The sequence below is a fragment of the Sorex araneus genome, chromosome 3 (genome assembly GCF_027595985.1).
Source record: "Sorex araneus isolate mSorAra2 chromosome 3, mSorAra2.pri, whole genome shotgun sequence".
In the NCBI taxonomy this organism is placed as follows: Eukaryota; Metazoa; Chordata; class Mammalia; order Eulipotyphla; family Soricidae; genus Sorex; species Sorex araneus.
This window is the reverse complement of record NC_073304.1, coordinates 139,428,089-139,452,362: the sequence shown is the minus strand read 5'-3', so window position 1 is coordinate 139,452,362 and position 24,274 is coordinate 139,428,089. Positions and strand designations below refer to the sequence as shown.

General features: G+C 42.4%; 1 protein-coding gene and 1 pseudogene across 1 annotated transcript in view; one reads left to right on the top strand and one right to left on the bottom strand.

The window, feature by feature from the left end:
* Positions 1-6,197, top strand: part of DZANK1 (double zinc ribbon and ankyrin repeat domains 1) — a 109,661-nt gene extending 103,464 nt beyond the window's left edge. Inside the window, 5 exon segments of the mRNA XM_004614405.2 lie at positions 141-221; positions 1,070-1,197; positions 3,856-3,930; positions 4,366-4,466; positions 4,469-6,197. Of these exon segments, the coding sequence (XP_004614462.2) occupies positions 141-221; positions 1,070-1,197; positions 3,856-3,930; positions 4,366-4,466; positions 4,469-4,503 (420 nt within the window). The 3' untranslated portion in view covers positions 4,504-6,197.
* Positions 6,198-18,311: 12,114 nt separating this feature from the next.
* LOC129403772 (U4 spliceosomal RNA) lies at positions 18,312-18,394 on the bottom strand (annotated as a pseudogene).
* Positions 18,395-24,274: the final 5,880 nt, after the last annotated feature.

Below are 24,274 nucleotides of genomic sequence, written 5' to 3'. Positions count from 1 at the left end.
GCGCACACCCCTATCTCTAAATCCTAAGTCCCAGGATTTAATCTTGAAAAGAAAACATTTGCCTTGAGTGTTGAGCCCTGGCAGGTGGGCCTTGAGAGCATATTTTGTTTCAGTGAAAATGACCATCTGTGATCCCACAGCCTGAGAACAGACTCCTGCTGAAGGAAGTTGGACCGACAGGAGAAGGAAGGATCTCTGTCATTGAACAGCTGCTAGATGAAGTAAGTGTTGCTAACAGAACAAGCGTCTCTAAGGACTTCAGTTCAGCATTCATTTTGCCTCTATCTCTTTCACATGGAGGATTTGTTCAATATTGATATTATCACAGTACATTTCATTGGAAACCACCTGGAAATGGATTTCTTTTCTTTTTTTTAAATTAAGGATCTTTTATTTATTTATTTTTTGCTTTTTTTTTTTTGGGTCACACCTGGCGATGTACAGGGGTTATTCCTGGCTCTGCACTCAGGAATTACCCCTGGCCATGCTCAGGGGACCATATGGGATGCTGGGATTTGAACCCGGGTCGGCCAAGTGCAAGGCAAACGCCCTGCCCGCTGTGCTATCTCTCCAGCCCTAGATTTCATTTTTAAGTCAAAAGCTTAGTTAATTATTACTTATTGCTAGATTTTATAGCAAAAAAAATAGGAGTATGTGGCTATGTGAATATTAATAACGTATGAAAATAGAATCCCTGGTAGGTGGCTCTGTGTCTCCTTTATTGATTGAGATTCTGTGGTTATTAATAATGGTTTCTCATACACATAATTCCAACACCACATCCATTGTCAATGTACTCTCCTCCCTCACACCCCAACACCTCTCCCTCTCAAAGAAGCAACTGTCTAGATGCCCTGTGGTCCACAATTGTCCCAATGTGAGATAGAGGTTTCATTAGAGTCACTTAGTAATTCTCTACCTTGTTGGTTGAGTCTTAGGGTTTCTAATTCTCTTCTCTTTTCACTTAAAGCTACTTAGTGTTAGTTACTCTTAATAGGATGACGACCGAATGCACTGAGTCTGGGGTGCTGAGGTTGTGGTCACTTTGTTCTTTTTCCATATGCTTCAGGGAGCAGATCCCAACTGCAGTGATGATGACGATAGACCTGTTATAACTGTGGCTGTTGTGAATAAACACCATGAAGCTATTCCTGTTCTTATGCAGAGAGGAGCAGACATTGACCAGCAGTGGGGCCCGTAAGTGAAATATAATGAAGGGAAAGTTCTGGTATCTTCTCATAGCTAATTCCCCAAAGGACAGTGTTACAGTATTATAGCAAAATTCATGTACGTGCATGCCTTGCTCAATTTGAACCTCTTAGGGTCTGTTTTAATCCATATGGAACTTAGAAGTGAGAGAAGGAATCCGGAGTTCTGACCTCTGTCGACGGTCAAAAATCAGGGATGCTGTCTCGTTTGCTAAGGCATCAAAAATCAGATGGGCCGGTCATGTAATGCGATTCAGAGACAACCGTTGGACTAGAGCTGTTACCGACTGGATTCCACGGGACGTCAGAAGACCTCATGGCCACCCACCAACTAGATGGTCAGATTTCTTCGTCAAATCCCTGAATGAACGATTTGAGGCTCTTCATGTTCCTGGAGCGAGCAGATATCATTGGGCTGCACTAGCTCGCGACAGGGACAAATGGAGACGTTACTGGCACTCGCTCGAACTATCGAAGATCAACGGGACTACAAGTGATACAAGTGATGGAATTTAGAGGCTCAACTGCTTCTCCTTCTCTTTTACAAATCTGGGTAAAACAAAATTTTAAAAGTGAACTATGAGACTGCCTAACTTTTATAAAAGATGTCTTTTTTTTCTTTGTACCAAAAGTTCATTATACACTAGAATGTGAAACACTTGGTTCTAGAATTGGTGGAAACAGACACGAAGCAGAAAAATCAGATACTTAAAGAAGAATGAAATTAAAGATCACCACTGCCTTGGTTACAGAGAACAAGCTGACTTTTCCTCAGCATGTTTCTGAATTCCACTTGAGGTGGCCAGGGGTGCACTTCCCTGATGCCTTTGCTTTTTTCTACTGAGTTTCCTCAGCATTTCTGTGTCTGTTTGCAGGCTTCCTTTCCACACTCATTTCCTTGACCTGCTTCCAGGGCTGCTTCACCATGATGCCTTTATGGCAAGACAGGGCCCCTGCAGTCCCTTCCCCAGACCAATGGGAGGCAGGAGAATACTTAGCCTTTGGGTTTTTAAGCAATGCTTTTGTTGTGATCAGAACTAAGACCAGGAGAGAAAAGCCAGTGGCATTTCCAACATTGAGTAATATATTCACCCTGATAATTCTTGCTTTAGCATTGTCTGTTATTCCTTGACCATGATTAATGATGCTTTTTCTAACCACCCTTATTTCTTTATCACGTTCATGTTTTGGCATTCTATTGCTACTTCTTTTTTCTTTCTTTCTTTTTTTTTTTTTTTTTTTTTTTTTTTTGCTTTTTGGGTCACACCTGGTGATGCACAGGGGTTACTCCTGGCTCTGCACTCAGGAATTACCCCTGGCGGTGCTCAGGGGACCATATGGGATGCTGGGATTTGAACCCGGGTCAGCCGCGTGCAAGGCAAACGCCCTACCCGCTGTGCTATCTCTCCAGCCCCTCTTTCTTTATTTTTATTATAACACCAAATCTTCACAACTTTCCTCTAAGGAAACCTTTTTTGGATTAATTTTAGTGGGATTATTCATAACGAGCAATACAAAATTAATTATTTCGGTTCTGCTTTGGGGGTATGGCTTGGGATTTGGGGTGGACACATTTGAAATATCATGATGGGAAGGTGCAATGGTGGTGGGATTGGTGTTAGAATATGAAATGAATCATTGTGAACAACTTTATAGCATTAAAAAATTAAAATAAAAATAACACTATGATTTACAAAGTTGTTCATAATACAGTTGTTTCGGGCATTGAATGTTCAAATATCAATCCCACCATCAATCGTTTTTTAATTATTATTGTTAATATAAATAACATGTCAGACGTGAATATCTGACCATCATCTGTCAGTGATAGCTCCTGACTGCCTTGTTATATAAATGAATGAAAGTGCACGTTAGTGTTTCCTACCTTTACCTCATCATCTCCTTTTCCTTCTGTCTCAAAACTTTTTTCCATCCTGGTTATTTTTTACAAGGTTGATCACAGTTATATTTTCTTGTGTAGCATAATGAAGACTTCCTTCCTTTGTTATATTTTCTTGTTTGTGTGTTCAAGGTAATATACCAAAGAAATAAAGATAATAGGCCACTCAGAGTAGACTTCTCTTATCACAATTGTCAAATGGATTTTTCTCACACTGTATATTACTCAGTCAAAATACATTTTTTGTCTTTTATGAGCTATGAATAACTTAGAATTATTGTGTTTTTCATTTTCCTGGAATTTTTTGTTTGCTTTCCACCCTGGAGGCTATTTTCATATAAACAGTGCCCAAGAGTTCCAAACCAAGACTGAAACTATGTCCAATGTATTCCATAAACTTTTGTAGGAAATTCACTCAGATAACATTTATTAGAATGTATTAACTAAACCAAATCTTTGTAAGTTTCCTCACTTTAGAAAAAAATGAATGTGATGGGAGTCATTGAAATAGCACAGGAGTTTAGGCAGATAATACTGGCTCAAATCCCTGGCACCACATACGGGGTTACCCAAGAGCACCACCAGATGTGGCCCTAAAACAAACTCAAAAAAATACTATCTTTACAGTATTACTATCTTTACAGTAATAGTCCAAGGGAAGAGGCAGAATGAAAAGAATCAAGGCCTCCTTTCCTGATATCTTGATGGTGCTAAATATTTATTCAGGATACTGTTTTCCTCCAACAGCCTTCAAAATACAGCCCTTCATGAAGCAACTCTGCTTGGCCTGGCAGGAAAAGAGTGTATTGCTGCTTTGCTTCGGTATGTTCCCTGGCCTGGGCAAGGGGTGCTGCTAAGGACCATAGTAATCCCTTACCAACTCTAACTACCTCTAAGGGACCCAGTTCCTAAAACCTTAATGCACAGAATGGCGGCAACCATCCCCAGCCTCCCCTAGCTTCCTGAGTGTGAAGGGCTTTTAAAGGTACAACGAAAACATTGACCCCATTAACCATTCTCTGGTGTGGGACTTTGAAGTCATGGCCCAGGTTGGCCATTGAACTTTTGAAATCACAAAAACCCTCAAAAGTCTTAGGGTAAAGCCTCTCTGGAGAGCTGGGGTCATAATAGGCTCTTGAGGACCTTTGGGCAGGTGGGGTCAGGAAGTTCCCTAATGGGCCTCTATGACAGTGAAGAGCCAGGCCTCCAGATTGAAGTGCTTTTAGAGTACTTATAGTCTCAATATACCCTTCACAGATACGATGCAGACATCCACAAGAAGAACTTGAGGGGCGAGACAGCATATGACCTGGCTCTGGAACTTGGGGATGAGCTCATCACCTCGCTCTTTGCTGCCAAGCAAGCCTGGATGACTGTGAGATAAGAGTCCTTTAGTGGGGCTTCTGGTCTTCAAGTGTAAAGAAACTGTGCTTCTTTTTTGTTTCGTTTTGTTTCTGGAATGTGTGTTTGAGATTTGGAAATTGAGACTGAGAGGAATTCATATGATATTTAAAAGTATCTGACGGAGGCTGAAGTGATAACACAGCGGGTAGGGCATTTGTCTTGCATGCGGTTGACCTGGGTTCGATTCCCAGCATTCCATATGGTCCCCTGAGCACTGCCAGGAGTAATTCCTGGGTGCAAAGCCAGGAATAACCCCTGTGCATTGCTGCTTGTGACCCAAAAGGAAAAAAGTATCTGACAGTGTAAGCCATGAATACCACAAGGGCTTTTGACACTGTTAAAATGAATGTAATGCTTTTTTTGATTGTTTATTGCTGGTTTTTAATTTATTTGTAATAGGGAATCATTATGATTGGTCTAGAGGTAAAAGGCATAAAGTATTAAGTAGAGAAAAGACTCCCTCCTGTTCCTGTTCAACAGCCCTCTCTCAGTGTCATCTGTGTGTAGAAATAACACTGGAGTATGTGAGCACATGTATATAATTGATGTCACTATCACTATCTTTATCATCCATTCATCATCAATTTGCTTGAGCGGGCCCAGTAACCTCTCCATTCATCCTAGCCCTGAGATTTTAGCAGCCTCTCTTTACTTGTCCTTCCCAATGGTGCCACATTAGAGGGTCTTTCAGGGTCAGGAGAATGAGACCCATCATTGTTACAGTATTTGGCATATGAATACACCATGGGCAGCTTGCCAGGCTCTCCTGTGTGGGCAGGAAACTCTCTGTAGCTTGCCAGGTTCTCTGAGAAGGAGAACTAGGCCATAAGATGTCACGCAGCTGTGAAGCTTGGTTTTATAGTCTCTGGATGTTGGCCATTGATGGGATTACATGGTGCCAGGGGAAATTTGTGGATGTGACTGCCTAGCTACTAGAAAATGGATCTGGGCAGAAGAGGCCCAGTCCCGATCTGAGCAGGCTTGGAGATCTCAGCACACCTGGATTCCTCTGCCGGTTCCTTCATGTGTGAGGCTTGTCCAAGCATGTGGAGAGTGGCCTTGAGCATGGCTGTGGCTGAGTTCCGGAGGTCTTCAGCTGCCAGGGCTCTGCTCGGGGCAGAGCGGGAGACTCAACCCACCGCCTCCAAGGGTCCCCAGTGAAAAACAGCCAGGCACGGGGGCAAGAGACTCTGCCATATAATTGATGTATGAATACATATATAGTTACCATCTAATAGAAGTACAGATAAGTCATATATTTTCATCCTTTATTTTTTAAAAAATATTTTTTGGGGGGTCACACCCAGTGATGATAAGGGGTTACTTCTGGCTTTGCACTCAGGAATTACTCCTGGTGGTACTTGAGGGACCATATGGGATGCCGAGGATCGAACCCAGGTCGGCCATGTGCAAGGCGAACACCCTACCCACTGTATTATCGCTTTAGCCCCTCATCCTTTATTCTAAGACAAGTAGTAGCTAAAAACAAAACAAAACAAAACAACACTGTAGTGCATCTTCTTCTGCTTAATATATTTGTGCTTCCAAATTGGTATATAAAGCTTGAGCTTTTTTTTTAAACACTTTTTACTTTTTTTCTTATGTTGCACTCATTAATATTCTATTTTTCTATTCTTTTTGTTCCTTGGTTGATAAATAAGCTTTGAATAAAACATTTTCAGAAATGTGTGATTTCAAAGAGAGACCCCCAGTAAATAGAATCAGAAATGAAAAGGGGAACATCCCAACAGAAGCCACAGAAATTAAAAGGATAATCAGAGGTTACTTTGAGAATCTTTATGCCACGACACAAGAGAACCTCAAAGAAATGGATGAATTCCTGGACTCCTATAGTCTCCCAAAGCTGACCCAAGAAGACTAGGAATACCTTAACAGACCTATCACTATCGAGGAAATTGAAATAATAATCAAAAGTCTCCTTCAAAACAAAACCCTTGGCTCAGATGGATTCACTAGTGAATTCTTTCAAACCTTTAAACAGGACCTACTCCCAATACTGTTCAAGCTTTTCCAGGAAATTGAAACACTTCCAAACAGTTTCTGTGAGGGAAATATCACTTTAATACCAAAAGCAGACAGAGACACAACAAAAAAGAGAGAATTACAGGCCAATATTCCTGATGAACGCAGACGTAAAGATCCTCAACAAAATACTAGCAAATAGAATCCAATGAATCATCAAACCGATCATGCACCACGACTAAGTAGGATTCATCCTGGGGATGCAAGGATCGTTCAAGGATGATTTACTTGTGAGTACAAGTAAATCAACATAATATACCATATAAATGAAAGGAAAGATAAAAAACATATGATCATATCAATATATGCAGAGAAGACATTTGACAAGACCCAGAAGCCATTTGTGATAAAAACCCTCTACAAAATGGAAGTCAAAGGAACATTCCTCACTATAGTCAAAACCATCTACCACAAACCTATAGCAAGCATATTCTCAGTGGGGAAAAACTCAGAGCCTTCCCTCTAAGATTAGGGACAAGGTTGCACACTCTCACCACTTCTATTCAGTATAGTACTGGAAGTACTTGCCATAGCAGTTAGGCAAGAAAAAGATATCAAGAGCATCCAGATAGGAAACGGAGAAGTCAAGCTATCACTGCAGATGACATGACATTATACTTAGAAAATTCTAAAGACTTTACAGAAAAGCTCCTAGAAACAATAGGTCTGTATAGTAAAGTGGCAAGTTACAAAATCAATTCCTAAAAGTATATGGCTTTCCTATATACAAATAACAAAAGAGAAGAGATATTTTTAAAAAGTTCACAATAGTGCCTCGGAAAATCAGATACCTTGGAATCAGCTTAACTAAAGAGGTGAAGGACCTATACAATGAAAACTACAAAACAGTACTTCAAGAAATAAAAGAGGACACTAGCAAATAGAGAGACATCCCCTGTTTATGGATCAAGAGGATTAACATTGTCAAAATGGCAATGTTAATTTCCCCCAAAGCATTATATAGATTCAATGTGGTCTCTATTGAGGATACCCATGACATTTTTCAAAGAAATTGACAAAATACTCCTGATATTCATATGGAGCATTAAACCCCCACAAATAGCTAAAGCAATCCTTGGGGGAAAGAAGATGGGTGCCATCACTTTCCCCAACTTCAAGCTGTACTACAAAGCAGTAGTAATTAAAACCGCCTCCATGGCAGACAATATTCCCCATACTCTCTCTCTACTTTTGGGCATCATGGCTTGCAACACAGACACTGGAAGGTCATCATGTTTGGTCCATTATCTACTTTTGGCATGCATTTTCCATCCTGACTGATTCCTCCAGCCATCATTTTCTTAGTGATCCCTTCTCTATTCCATCTGCCTTTTCTCCTCCGCTCATGAAGCAGTCTTCCAGCTATGGGGAAATCCTCCTGGCCCTTGTATCTACTGTCCTTGGGTGTCAGCCTCATGTCATGTTATTCTATACTCCACAAAAGAGGCAGGGGGAGGGTGGGAAAGGGGGGGTACACCAGGGATATTGGTGGTGGGGAATGTGCACTGGTGGAGGGAGGGGTGTTTGATCATTGTATGATTGTAACCCAAACATGAAAGCTTGTAACTATCTCACGGTGATTCAATAAAATTTAAATAATAATAATAATAAAAACACATGGTAGTAATGTAGCACTGTCATCCCGTTGTTTGATTCGCTTGAGCGGGCACCTGTGATGTCTCCATTGTAAGACTTGTTCTTATTGTTTTTGGCATTTCAAATATGTCACAAGTAGCTTGCCAGGCTCTGCTGTGTGGGTGGGCAACTCTCGGTAACTTGCCGGGCTCTCTGAGAGGGATGGAGGAATCGAACCCAGGTCGGCCACATGCAAGGCAAATGCCCTACCCGCTGTTCTGTCGACAGACCCTCAGACCAATGGAACAGAGTTGAATATTCTGACACAGACTCTCAAGTATATCAAACACTTTATGTTTGATAAAGGAGGAAGAAATGTGAAATGGAGCAAGGAAAGCCTCTTAAAAAAGTGGTGCTGGGAAAACTGGAAAGCTATCTGCAAAAAAATGAACCCAGACCTCTGTGTAACACCAAACACAAAGTCAGATCCAAATAGATTAAAGATCTCAGTATCAGACCTGAATCCATAAGGTACATGGAGGAATATGTAGGCAGAACCCTCCATGATATATTAGCTAAAGACATTTTTAAGATTGAAACAACAAGTGATCCCTAGTTTTCCAGTAGCTTGGCAATCACACCTACACACTGCCCCCAGTGCCATATAATTTCATTGATGGCCAAGATCCAGAGACCCTGAAATAAAACTTCCAAAAGTCAGCGCCATCTGATCATCCTGAAGCATGCCGCTGCAAATTACACTCTAGCCTACTGATATACCAAAAGTAGCACACATTTGTTTGGGTTTAATATACATGCCTATAATCTCTTATACAAGGGTTTAAATGGCTCCAGGATGAAATACAACAATAGTCACACACTTTCCTCTTATGGTGGTGGGAAGGTGCATGGTGATGGGATTGGTGTTAGAATATTAAATGTAATAAACTATTGTGAATAATTTTCTAAAAATAAAAATAGAAAAAAATTTTAAAAAAGAAGAAAAATGCCTGCCATAGAGGCAGGGGGTGGGATGGGGTGAGGGTGGTGGGAGGGATACTGGGGACATTGGTGGTGGAAAATGTGCACTGGTGGAGGGATGGATGTTTTATCATTGTATGACTAAAAATCATGAAAGCTTTGTAACTGCATCTCACAGTGATTAAAATTAAAAAACATATAAATGTGTGGATTTTTTTTAGATTGTGATTTCAATTCTTGGGTAAAACTGTGCCATCTCAAACTCCCTATGTTGTTTTTGCTTATATGTACAGGTAGAATATTAATTAACCTAGGGATCAGAGAGATATTGCAGGGGCTAATGCACTTGACTTGCATGTGGATTACCCTGGTTCAATCCCTGCCACCTCACCATGCCCTGAACACTGCTGGAAATAAACCCAGAATACAAAGCTAGGAATAGACCATGAGCACCATTTTGTATAGTCCCACCAAATATCAGCTTGGATAATTAATGTAGCACAATAAATTATAGACCTTGCTGAAGTTATCGCCATCATCACTGCCTGTACTCTATTTCCATGGTTGGACGACTGGAGCGAGGACAGATACAGGTTTTTTTTTTTTTTTTTTTAATCTAAGCCGTCTGGTGGGGTTGGGAAGTACCAGAATGAACTTTCCCCAACAAACTGTTGGGGCTTGTGTAAAGGGTCACAATGTCTAGAGAGTGTGAGTATCTGGTGTGCTGTGTGACAGGATAGTTTGTGCCATGTCTACTAAGTTTAGCTGAGAAGACCTTTCCCAGAATTCTCAGCGTGTAGGGTTCTGAGTCCAGGCCGGAGGCTGGAACAATAGTACTGGAGTGGGGTGTTTGCCTTGCACAAGGCCAACAGGGATTTGATTCCTTATATCCCAGATGGTTCTCCCAAGCTCTGCCAGGAGTGATCCCTGAGTGAAGAGCCAGGAGTAAGCCCTGAGCCAGCTGTGCCCCCCCTTGTATCACTTGTATCACTTGTAGTCCTGTTGATCTTTGATTTTCTTGAGCGGGCGCCAGTAACGTCTCCATTTGTCCCTGTCGCGAACTAGTGCAGCCCAATGATATCTGCTCGCTCCAGGAACAGGAAGAGCCTCAAATATCAAATCGTTCATTCAGGGATTTGACGAAGAAATCTGACCATTTAGTTGGTGGGCAGCCATGAGGTCTTCTGACGTCCCGTGGAATCCAGTCGGTAACAACTCTAGTCCAGCGGTCGTCTCTGAATTGCATTGCATGACTGTTCCATCTGAATTTTGATGCCTTGGCAAACGAGACAGCATCCCTGATTTTTGACCATCGACAGAGGTCAGAACTCCAGATTCCTTCTCTCATCTGAGTGAGACATGATATTCCCAGCATAGCTCTTTCGATTCCTCTTTGGGATACCCTAATAGCATTCTCATGCTGTTTGAATAGGGCCCAGGTCTCTGAGGCATATGTTAGTGCAGGAAGAACGGTGGAATTGAAAGGATGTGCCCGGAGTCAGAGGTTCTTCGTTCTCTTAACCACCTCTTCGATGCTCCTGAATGCATTCCACGCTGCTCTCTTCCTCCTGAGCAGTTCTGGCACCAAGTCGCTCTTTATGTTGATTTCTCGACCCAGGTACACATAGCTGCTGCATTCGGAGATGATTGTTCCATTGAGAGCAAATGGAGCTTCAGGGACCAGTTAGTTTTTCATGAACATCGTCTTGTTGAGATTCAGCTGCAATCCGACCTTTCCACACTCGTGGTCGAAGTCGGTCAGCATTTGTGCCACTTGGCTAATGTTTGGTGTTATGAGAACGATGTCATCAGTGAAGCAGAGGTGGTGTAATTGCCGACTGTCTATCTTCACTCCCATTCCTTCCCATTTCAGTCATCACATGATGTTCTCAAGGGCAGCACTGAAGAGTTTTGGTGAAATGGTATCATTCTGCCACACCCCTCTCTTTACATCAATGATCACTTCCTTGTAGAATGGTGAGATCCTAGTGGTGAATCCACAATACAGCTCTCGGAGGATTTTGATATACTGAGTTTGAACACCCTGTTTGGCCAGGGCTTCGATGACCGCCTCAGTCTCAACAGAATCGAAGGCCTTCTTTAAGTCGATGAATGTTAGACAGAGTGGCATCTTGAACTCTCGCCAAACTTCAGTGAGTTTTGTCAGTGTTTGGATATGGTCTATCATGCTGAATCCCCTTCGGAACCCGGCTTGCTTGCATGGTTGTCCTTCGTCTAGTGTTCTGCCTATTCTATTCAGGATGACACGAGTGAACAACTTGTAGACGACAGACAGCAGGCAGATTGGGCGATAGTTGCCGATGTCGTGGATGTCTCCCTTCTTGTACAACAGAACAACTGGTTTTCCACTGTGACGGAATCTTGCATTCAGACAGGTGAAGAGTCGGGCCAGTGTATTGATGAGTACTGGCAGCAGATTCTTCAGGTGTTCGGGTCTGATTTTGTCCGGACCAGGTGCTGTTCGCTCTCTACCAGCGAAATGGTGTGTCAGATTTCAGAAGGGAGAACGTTGGGAACGACATATCCATCTTGCGGAATTTGGTATGTGGGCAGGTGGACATATGTGGCTGTCAAAGAGATCCAAGTAGAAGTCATGAATAATTTTCTCTATTGCCTTTCTGGAGGATGTGATAGATCCATTGGGACGTCGGAGGGCAGTCATCTTGGTCTTGTAGTTGGCGAAGGACAGGCGAGCGTTACAAATACTTTTCCCAGCTTCTGCTGCTCTTCTCTCTTTGAGGTCTTCCTTTATTGCATCTCTGCACAGCTTTGTGAGCTCAGACGTTAGCTTGTGGTTGCCTGAGGCTTGTGCCAAACCACATTGATGAATGAGCTCGAGAGTTTCCGAAGACAGGCATCTGTTTGTGGCTTTCTCACTCTCGGCATTCTTCGCACAGACATGGAGGTGCTAAACCAGTCGAACGTATTCTTTGTCGATGTTGTCAAGGATGGCATCTTCCCACGTTGCTGCAATAGTGCCAAAGAGCTCCCAGTTGGTGGTCATTCTGGGAGTTGTCTTCTTAAACTTAAATTTTGCAGACTTTTCTTTCCGCTCTGTGAAGTAGAATTTCGCACGAAGGAGATGGTGGTCTGATCCCGTTTGGAATTTTGGGACAACAGCGACATCAGTCAGGCAAAACCTTCGATCGAATATGATGTGGTCAATTTCATTGTGGAACTGTACACTGGGAGACTCCCATGTCCAGAATTTAGATTTGGCCTTCTGGAACTGTGAGTTACCATGGATGGTCTTGGTCGACATGATGAATTCAGACAGTTTCTCACCCTGATCCTTCCATTCTAGGCAATGTGTCCCAATGTGGAGTTCTTCGGGCGACCTTCTCGGACCTATCTTGGCATTAAAATCACCAACAATGATCTTGTAGAAGGTGTGGTCTTCTTTATAGAACTTCTCCAGTTCCATGTAGAACCTCTCAATTTCTTCCTCATCATAGTTGGAAGTTGGCGCGTAGACAATGATAGAAACTGCAGGCAGTGAGCCACATCTATTCAAGTGTAATCGTCCAATTTGGGTTGTTAGGCATTCAAATGAACCAATGCTCATGGCCAAGTTTGTGTTGACAAGAACACCAATGCCACCAACGCCTTTGTTGTCGCATGTTCCGAAGAACAATTACTACTACCCAGCAACCGCCACCCTCCAGGTTGCTCTCTGGACACTTGGGCCGAACCTCACGCACAAGTGAAGCCCCGCAAAGCCAGGTTGCTCTCCGGACACTTGGGCCGAAACTCACACACGAGTGAAGCCCCACAAAGCCAGATAAGCAGAACTTTGCGACCTTAGCTCTATGTTCAATGAGACCTGGAAACAAGATCCTCTGTCTGCCTCCTCCAATCTCCGGCATCTGAGGGACGGGTCCAACCCAGACGCCCCTTCTACCCAAGATAAATACCTCACTGGCCAACCCCCACTACATCCACTACCCAGCCACCACCACCCTCCAGGACACACCATAAAACACTTAATACCTATTATTCCCACACCATATTTGATAGGGTTCAAATTTGGTGTGAACCATGTTAACACCTCTAAGGGCGATTGGAGGCTGCCCTAAAAGCCTCCATCCCTCTCGGAGAGGCCAGGAAGCTACTGAGAGTATCTCACCCGCACGGCAGAGCCTAGCAAGCTACCTGTCGCGTATTCGATATGCCAACAACAGTAAAAACACTTGGCCTCATTCACCTGTCACCGAAAGAGCCCCCAATACGGCAGCGTTAAGAAAGATGAGCAAAGAGGGCTGAAAAAATCTCGGGGATGAACTAGACTGCCAAAATGAAGAAAGACTAAAATGATTGTCTGTACTTTCAACGCACTGACACTGGCATCAGAAGCATCCATCGAGGACCTGATGGTGCAAGCGCAGAAGATCAAGTACATCATTGGTCTGACCGAAACGAGGAGACATCAATCACATCATGCCATTTTCGACACTGGAGAAGAATTGTTCCTTGGAACATGTGCCCCCCCCCAAAAAAGCAAAAGAAGAGTCAAAGGTCTATGGAGATAGCTCAAGAGCCAGTGTTCTTGCAGGAGGACTAGACCAATCCCCAGTACCACATGGTCCTCCAAACACTACACGGTGCCTGGGGAGTAACCTCTGAGCACCATGGGTGTGCTTTCCCCCCCAAAAAAAATTTACAGAGCTGGCTGCCAGAGAAACTGTTAAATATTTTTGGGATTCATATGGTGACACACAGCTATCATACCCATAAGGTGAGCTGGGTATCAGATACTGCTGTGACTCCCACCCACCCACCTGCAGTCTCTGGAATCTAATCAGGAAGCAGGCAGTGGAGTTCAATGACTCTTCCCCAAACCTTAAGGAGCAAGAAGAATAGCCTGTGTTCCTGAAGCAATGCCTCTGGGGCCAGTGTCCCTAGTTTGCAGGAACCGAGTCGTGTTCCTTGGGATTTCCACCCTTCTGGGTGGAGGCTCCTGTGCTCTATTTAAAGTACCTGCTGTCCAACACAGAAACCCAGCGTGCGCGAGGGTTCACCCTTGGAACTAAACCCAAGCCCGTGCATTACTCCTTTGTAATCAAACCTCATCTAAAAAGTGAACAGGTAGTTTAATATCTATGATGTCAGGACAGATGCCAAGTCAAGAACTGATGAAATTTACAGGATTATATAAAAACTAGATAAATATGGAACTTACTCAGTTCATGAACATTCAGTCCACCAAACTTTTTACATAAAGCTGAATAAACAGTGTTTTCAGGACCAAGAAAATAAAATACTATAAAGATACGGCGATTCCAATTTGATAGTTCATTTTTGGGGTGGGGGGCTAAGGAAATCATTCAAATGGTAGAGAATTTGCCTGGACTCAACGAGTCACTGAGTTCAATTCCTGGAATTCCTGGTAGCCCATGCCCCCAACCCTAGTACTGACCCCAGTACCACCCAGCTCAAGCCTCTGAACCATCAGGACTATAGCACTGGCAGTTGCCAGGCATGGCCACTGGCTCTGTTAAGGTTGGCTCCTATAAAAAACAAGCCTGTTACTATACACTTATATTTGTAGCTAAAGGCAAAGTTTAGTTAATGTTCTTATTTGTCTTTTGTTTTTAATAATTTTTATATCAATTGAGATTCTGTGATTTACAATGATGGCAGTTACATACTGGGATATTTAGTAACATTTAATTATTAATTTTATAAATGTATTGAACTTATTGATATAAAAATGCTCTGTTTGCCCCAGAATAAAAATAAATAAAAATAGAAAGTTTCATGCAACTGGAAAAGATCAAACACATACATACACAAACACAAAACAACTCTGTTATTTTCTTGTCCCTTACAGAGTCTGATTATTTTCACTTCCTGATGACACTCTATCAGACTTTAATATGGGGAGGCAGAAACACTATAGGTGACCACAAGGAAGAGGTTATTACAGGAATGGGACAGGACCCAGTCATAGGAATGAAGAGTCTGTCTGCATGCCCCAAATCCTGTGACTCAAGTCGGGCCACCATCGGTACGGTGTCAAATGGGTGTGAGTAAGGACAAATTGGAATCCATGGGAACATACAGTGACAGATGACATGCAGGAGACAGTGGTCTGCCTCACTGTGGGGCTGGTCCTGGCAGGGTTCTCGGGAAGTAGACATTAAGATGGGTCAATGTGGAAAATAAATCCTCCTAACAAAAACCCCAAGGTCGGAACAGTACCTGGGTAAAATAGTTAAGTCTTTTGAGAATAGAACAGGCAGCAAAGGTGCCCAGTAAAGAATAGAATAGGCAAAAATAAAATAAGAAATTGTCAGGACTTAATACTTTGAGTGCCTGCTGTGTGAAATATCCCACCCTCTTCTCTCTTAATGTGTCTGTTAAATTTTATTTTTAATGAATCACTGTGAGATAGACCCTTACAAAGCTGTTCATGATTAGGTTTCAATCATACAGTGTTTCGATACCCATCCCTCCACCAGTGTACATTTCCCAATACCTGTGTCTCCATTTCCCTCCCATCACCCCCCCACCCCACCCCCAGCCTGGATCTATTGGCAGACACCTCTCTCTCTGTCTCTGTCTCTCTCTCTTGGACATTGAGGTTTACAATACAGAACTGAAAGGTTGTCCTGTATATCCCTTTACCTGCTTTTAACACTCAGTTCTTATCCAGTGTGATTATTCTAATTATTACTGTCTTTCTGGTCCCTTCTCTGAGTGTCTGTTACATTTTGGTGTGCTTTCTAATTGTCCTTAATGTCTCTGTCAACTTAAACAATGCCTCATGTGCTGGGAGGCAGGCTGGGGAGAGTGAGATTGTATTGAATCTTGACCTTATATCTGTCTCATTCTCTGCTGCAAGTAGGGACTGTAGAACCAGTTTTGCAGTAATCGTGACAAGTTGGGATAGAAGAGGAAGACTATGTACTAGGACTTGGGACTGGAGAGATAGCACGTTGATTAAGCCTCTTGCTTTGCATGTGACTGACCCAGGTTTGATCCCTGTATCTCCTATGGTCCTCTTGAGCACTACTGTAACTCCTGAGCGTCTCCAGGTATGGCGTAGAAAAAAAAAAAAAAACCAAAAAGAATGTTCACTGGGGTTCAATCCAGCGAGGGAAGAAACAGGAGTCTAAGGAGCGAAAAGTCAGCCACCACACCAAGAAAACCTCAGTCTCCTGTGTGCTGGGCACTGGAAGGAAGGGCTGCTTCTCCAGTTCCTGTCTCCCGTGCTGCCACTCTTCACTATGCAGAAACGGGACACCTCAGGTGAGGGAGTTAGCTGAGGGCCACCTTGAAGTGGCAAATGGTCTGAGACTCCCTACAGCCAGGCTCCGCCTCATGGCAGGGCTGGCTGGTGCACCTCTGAATACCAGAATGCAGCACAAGATCTTGACCCCAGGCTCCAGGAAGCTGAAGCAGGAGGGGAGGCTTTTTCCAACATCTGTTAGCACGTGCACAGCAGGAGGAACAGCAGTGCTGACCTTTGAGCCTGGACCAGCAGGCTCAGTTCAGTTCTGGTGTACTATGCTGCAGGCTCCCTACTAACTGGGTTGTAAAAAAAGACTATAACACATACACAAAATATCATTAATTGCTTATGTTAGCAGCAATATGTCCACTCCACAGAAGCCAGTAAATTTGGGGGAATCCAAAGTTATACAGGACACCTCTCCCTGCCCTGATGAGTTGCCTGCCGAGTTGCCGCCCACGAACGGCTCCTGGCTCCTGAACAGCCATGATCCCAGAGGCACACAAAACAATCTCAGAACCCAGCAGCTTTTGGCAAAAATCCTTTCAGATATTTTGATTACTAAAATATCAGAAATCCAAAATGCTCTTCATATCAGCAATAGAAAACAAATTATCTAATGATGTCTTTTAGGCAGGTCTGAATGTTGGGGAAAATTCCAAATAATAATGGTGGGTCTTTTGTTGAAATATTGAATGTGATCAAAGCAGAGAGAGAGTAAGGTGGAAATCATCTGCCACACAGGCAGGGTGGGGGGTGGAATGGGACGTATACTGAGTTCTTGGTGGTGGAGGGTGTGCACTAGTGAGGGGATGCGTGTTTGATCACTGTATGACCGAGACTTAGACTGGAAACCTTTGTAACTCTTCTCACATTGATTCAATTAAAAAAAAACACAAAAAAGTTATATGGGACATTGGGATCCTTAATCCTCTCATATTTTTGGTTTTGCTCATTTGCATTTCTTGGGAGTGAGCCCAGAGCCTCGTGTATTTGAGGCCGGTGCTGTACTGCTGTGCCATATCTTCACTGGGCAATCTGTTGAGGGATAGCATAAATATCTGTGTGGGGGGCGAGAGGAGGGATTTGGGGGCACACCCAGCAGCACTTTGGGCTTATTCCTGGCTCTGCTCAGGTATTAATCCTGGTGGTGCCTGGGAGACCATATACTGTGCTGAGGATCAAACTAAAGTCTGCCACATACAGGAAAAGTGCTTGACTTCCTGAACTATCAAGCATAAGTATTTTTAAGTTAAGCCTCCATTGTTGGAATATATAAGACGCATATTTGTTGAATGTAATAATTATGAATATTATAATATTATTGCTGAGTACTTCAGATTTTATTTGCTAATGACCTGTTTAGGTCTTTTTATTTATTTTATATTTATTTTTATTAAAAACACTGTGATTTACAAAGTTGTTCCTATACAGTAGTTTCAGGTATTTAGTGTTTGAACACCACCAGTCCAACCTGCCCCCTTAGACACTTAACAAATTGACTTTATATTACTGTTCCAAAAAGACTTAAAGAAATGGCAAGTAGAATGATCAGAAAATATATTAGTGGGGCTGGAGCGATAGTACAGCGGGTAGGGTGTTTGCCTTGCACGCGGCCAATCCGGGTTCAAATTCCAGCATCCCATATGGTTCCCTGAGCACCGCCAGGAGTAATTCCTGAGTGCATGAGCCAGGAGTAACCCCTGTGCATCGCCAGGTGTGACCCAAAAAGAAAAAAAAAAGAAAATATATTAGTAAGAGCCAATTTGTGATTGCTATATGATTCTAACCTGTATAAATCTGGAAAATAAAACCCTTTAATACAATATGATAAAATGCTTATTCCAACTTACATAAGTAAGTTCTCAATTCTGGCATCTAAAGTATATTGCATTAAATTTTAATTATATTTGGATCTCATTATGGTAATAATCATGCCTTATCTGTCTTTAATAAAACTTTTTCAGTTAGCAAAAATCTTGCCTTGGATAAACCTCATTGGCTATGATACTACCACTGTGCAAAGCTTAAAGAAATTCTGTGCTAATATATTTTGGACTTTACGTGAAATAGACCTACTTATGTAAATTTTCCCCTACATATTCTTTATCCTTTCCCCCACATAATGTAAACAATGTGGTTTGCAAAGTTGTTCGTGATAACTTGTTACAGGCATTCAATATTTCAACACCAATCCCACCGCCATTACCAATCCCTCCATTGTCTTCAATTTTCCCAACCATTTCTCAAGTTGCCCCCATAGCAGGCTCACAATAATTTATTTTATATTTCTTATTATCAATAAATTGCTAACAGCATAATAAAAATATTTCATTGGGAGAAAATTAATGTAAATTGTTGTATCTCACCATGGAGAAATTATGTATGCGGGATTACTGAAATATTACAGGTTAAACATTCTGTGTTACTGTTTGGTTAGTCAAGATTGGTTGACTTCTACATTACATCTCATCAATCTGGAGCGTTACTACTGGATTATCAGTGTTATAGAATTTTGGAGATATTGTGCAGTCACATGGGTACTCCAGGAAATCCAAATTTTTTAGCTGGGCAGTACAGCTAGAATTAAATTTTTAACTGGGTGGTAACTTTGAGGTATGGATGAGATCGCCTGGACTTCTGGCAGTACAGGAAGTTGGGGGAGGTAGCCCATCCAACTCGAGAAAGCCTGGAGATTTCAGTCACAAAAAACCTGCATTCCTGAATTTTCAGCAGGTTAATTTCTTTCTTTTTCTTTTTATTGAATCACCATGTGGAAAGTTACAAAGCTTTCAGGCTTAAGTCTCAGTTATACAATGCTCGAACACCCATCCCTTCACCAGTGCACGTATTCCACTACCAAGAATCACAGTATACCTTCCCCCCCACTCCCTCAGCCACCCAACCCCCCACCCCACCCATGTAGCTAATAAAATTTCACTTTACTTTCTTTCTTTTTACTTTGATTATATTCAATATTTCAATAAAAAACTTACTATTATTGTTTGGAGTTTCCCCCCCCACCAAAGTTGGACCTGCTGAAAAGGAAGCATTTGATCATTTATTTTCCATTGCTGAGAATGAAGAAATAGGAGGTTGAGCGGCCGGGCAGTTTTGGATTTCTGTATTTTAGTATTTTAGTAACTAAGTCCAGAGAAATTTCTGCCAGAAGTTGCATCATTGCAAGCTCGTACCTCTCTCTACTTTATATTCCACATATGAGTGCAATCTTTCTATGTCTGTCTCTTTCTGACTCATTTCACTCAACATGATACTTTCCATGCCGATCCACTTATACGCAAATTTCATGACCTCCTTTTTTCTAACATCTGCATAGTATTCCATTGTGTAGATGTACCAAAGTTTCTTTAACCAGTCATCTGTTTTTGGGCACTCTGGTTTTTTCCAGATTGTGGCTATTGTAAACAGTGCTGCAATGAACATAGAAATGCAGATGTCATTTCTACTGTACCTTTTTGCCTCTCCGGGATATATTCCCAGGAGTAGTATTGCTGGGTCAAATGGAAGCTCAATTTCTAATTTTATGAGAATCGTCCATATTGTTTTCCAAAAGGGCAGAACCAGTCGGCATTCCCACCAGCAGTGAAGGAGAGTCCCTTTCTCCCCACATCCACGCCAACACCAGTTTCTTTTGTTTTTTGGGATGTGGGCCAGTCCCTGTGGTGTGAGATGATATCTCATTGTTGTTTTGATCTGCATCTCCCTGATGTTTAGTGATGAGGAGCATTTTCTCATGTGCCTCTCAGCCATTCAGATTTCTTCTTTGGGAAACTTTCTGTTCATTTCATCACCCAATTTTTTTTATTGGGTCGGCAGTTTTCTTCTTGTGGAGTTCAACCGGTGCATTGTATATCCTTGATATCAACCCTTTATTGGATGGGTACTGCGTAAATATCCTTTCCCATTCTGTAGATTGTCTTTGTATTTTGGTCACTGTTTCTTTTGAGGTGCAAAAGCTTCTTAGCTTGAGATAGTCCCATTTATTTATCTCTGTTTTCACTTGCTTGGGCAGTGGCGTGTCCTCTTTGAAGATGCCATTGGCTTCAATGTCGTGGAGGGTTTTGCTGGCCTTGTCTTCAATGTACTTTAGGGATTCTGGTCTGATGCTGAGGTCTTTAATTCATTTTGATATGACTTTTGTACATGGTGATAGGTGGAGATCTAAGCCCATTTTTTTGCATGTAGCTGTCCAGTTTTGCCAGCACAATTTGTTAAACATGCTTCCCTTGCTCCACTTCACATTTCTTGCTCCCTTATCAAATATTAGATGATCATATGTTTGGGGGTGTGTGTCAGAGTATTCAACCCTGTTCCATTGGTCTGCAGCTCTGCCTTTGTTCCAGTACTATGCTGTTTTAATTATTACCACTTTGTAGTAGAGTTTGACGTTGGGGAGGTTGATTCCTCCCATTTTCTTTTCCCCAAGAATTGCTTTAGCTATTCGTGGGGGCTTATTGAGGAACTAGCTCATTTCTCATGAACATTGTCTTCATGAGATTCAGCCGCAGTCCGACCTTTCCACACTCACGGTCACAGTCGGCCAGTATTTGTGTTGCTTGGCTAATGTTTGGTGTTATTAGAATGATGTCATCAGTGAAGCAGAGGTGGTGTAGTTGCAGACCGTCTATCTTCACCCCCATTCCTTCCCATTCCAATCGTCACATGATGTTCTCGAGGGTGACATTGAAGAGTTTCAGTGAAATGGTATCACCCTGCCAAACCCCTCTCTTTACGTCGATGATCACTTCCTTGTAGAATGGTGAGATCCTGGTGGTGAATCCGTAATACAACTCAAGGAGGATCCTGATGTACAGTTTGAATGCACAGTTTGGCTAGGGCTTCATGACTGCTTCAATCTCAACAGAACCAATGACCTTCTTTAAATCAGTGAACGTTAGACAGCGACATCTTGAATTCTTGTGAAACCTCTGTGAGCTTGGTCACCATGTGGATATGGACTCTCGTGCTGAATCCATTTTGGAACCCGGCTTGCTTGCATGGTTGTCCTTCGTCTAGTGTTCTGCCAATACTATTCAGGATGACTCGAGTGAACAACTTGTAGATGACGGACGACAGACAGATTGGGTGATAATTGCCAATGTCGTTCTTGTACAATTGAATGGTCCTGCTGGTTTTCTATTGGGACAGAACCTTGCATTCAGATAGGTAGCATGTGAAGAGATGAGCCAGTGTATCGATGAGTACTGGCTGCAGATTCTTCAGGTGTTTGGGTCTGACCTTGTCTGGACTGGGTGCTGTACGCTTCTTTACCAATGAAATGACATGTCGGATTTCAAAATGGAGAACACTGGGAACATATTCATCCTACGGAATTTGGTATGTGGGCAGGTGGACATGGCTATTGAAGAGATCTGAGTAGAAGTTGTGGATAACCTTCTCCATTGCCCTTCTGGAAGATGTGATAGATTTATCAGGACGTTGGAGGGCAGTTATCTAGGTCTTGTAGTTGGCGAAGGACAGGTGGGTATTGAGAATACTTTTCCCGGCTTCTGCCGCATCAGCCAACATGGCTGCTCTTCTCTCTTTGAGGTCTTCCTTTATTGCTTCTCTGCACAGCTTTGTGAGCTCCTACATTGGCTTGTGATTACCTGAGGCACGCGCCAGACCACATTGGTGAATGAGCTTGAGAGTTTCCGAAGACAGGCGTCTTTTTGTGGTTTTCTCTCTTGGCGTTCCTCACACAATCATGGAGGTGCTGAACCAGTCGATCATATTCCTTGTCTATGTTGTCAATAACAGAATCTTCCCATATTACTACAATAGTGCCACAGAGCTCCCAGTTGGTGGTCGTTCTGGGAGTTCTCTTCTAAAACTTTGCAGCCCTTTCTCCCCTCTCTGTGAAGTAGAATTTCGTATGGAGGAGATGGTGGTCTGATCCCATTTGGAATTTGGGGACAACAGTGACATCGTTCAGGCAAAACTGTCAATTGAATATGATGCGATCAATTTCGTTGTGGAACTATCCACCAGAAGACTCCCATGTCCAACTTTTAGATTCAGCCTTCTGGAACTTCGAGTTACCATGGATGGTCTTGGTCAACATGATGAACTCAGACAGTCTCTCACCCTGTTCATTCTATTCTAGGCCATGGGTCCCAGTGTGGAGTTCTTCAGGCAACCTTCTCGGTCCTATTTTGGCGTTAAAATTACCGATAATGACCTTGTAGAAGGTTTGAAGATAGAAACTGGCGGCAATGAGCCACATCTATTCAAATGTAAGCGTCCAATTTGGGTTGTTAGGCATTTAAATGAATCAATGCTCATGGCCAAGTTCATGTTGACGAGGACACCGACACCACCGATACCTCTACTGTCACATGTTCTAAGGAACAGTTCTTCTCCAGTGTCGAAAATGGCGTGATGTGATGGATGCCTTCTCGTCTTGGTTATTCTAATGATGTCGTACTTGGTCTTCTGCGCTTGCAACATCAGGTCCTCGATGGATGCTTCCAATGCCAGTGTATATGTGTTAAAAGTGCAGACAGTCATTTTAGTCTTTCTTCGTTTTGGCAGCCTATTTCGGCCCTGGGATTTTAGCAGCCTCTCCTTGTTCATCCTTCTCAACGCTGCCATATTGGGGGCTCTTCCAGGATTAGGGGAATGAGGCCCATTTTTGTTACTTTTTTGGCATATCAAATACGCCATGGGTAGCTTGCCAGGCTCTGCCATGCGGGTGGCATGTTTTAATGATCTGTGTTGGTTCACTCTTCACCAGCTGGCATCATTGCCGCCCTCTTGCCACAATGAGACTGTGAACCATTGAGATCAGTGAACCTTCCTTCCTAATATACAGATCCATTTATAATATGAACTAGTGTTTCCCTCCAGTTGTTGTGTAGTCTTGTTTTCTATTTGTCTGGTCTGTTTTGTGTTGTGACCTTGCAAAATTAATTTTTGTCTAACTAGGTCTGGTAGTTCAACAGGCTGAGTGCATATTTGATCTCCAGCTCCAAATATTGCTTCACTGCCAGCAGCAAGCCCTAAGCACTGCCCAGCCAGTGTGGTCCCAAGACAAAAAACCAAAACCAAACCCTGCTTTTCTGGGGATGTGACTCAGCATTAGAGCACTTGCTTTGCATGTGTGAGGCCCTGGGTCTTACTTTCTGTACGTTTCATCATGGCTTCAAGATTTTTAGTGACAAAACTCATCAGTTTTATATTTAAAGGTGTAACAATGATTTATTGTTGCATGACACTAATATTCAAGGCTTGGAACTATTTTCACAGCATGATAATGTCAGGTTCAGAGTAGAAGCTTCTGAAACAGCTTAGGAAGTCTCATAATTTTACATCTACATTCTCTTGATCCAAGCAAGTAATGAAGACTAATGGGGGGTAATTAAATGACATATTATGACATATGGGAAAGAAGAGAATTGGTGGGTGATGTACATCTTTTATCTCCATAGCCCACTGTCTGAAAATCAAACTTCAGGTCTAACCTATGTGACAGTCGTTCCTAAAAGCCCTATGTCTTTATGACAATGCCCAAAATTCAGAATCTTATTTTAATCAGATCAAGGTTTTGACGCTGCAGCATACCAAAATCCAATATTGACTCAGGAACAGAAAATTTACCTAAATATAAGCTCCTTATCTTTAAAATGGAGAAATAACATACAATAGGCACTGGTTTATAGATATCTATGAAATATCTATGAACTTTATAGATAAAATTCTGGGCATTTGTCCCCTCAGTATCTCCATGTGTCAGTGTTACTACTTTTTTTTTTTTTAATAAATGGACACTATTTCTAAGTTAGATTTCTCAACTTGCCACCCAGTAGGGATTCTGTCCTTTTCAGACAAATCTGTTTTGATTACAAATGTCACGCAATTCATGTCTTTTAACTGAAGTTCACTTCA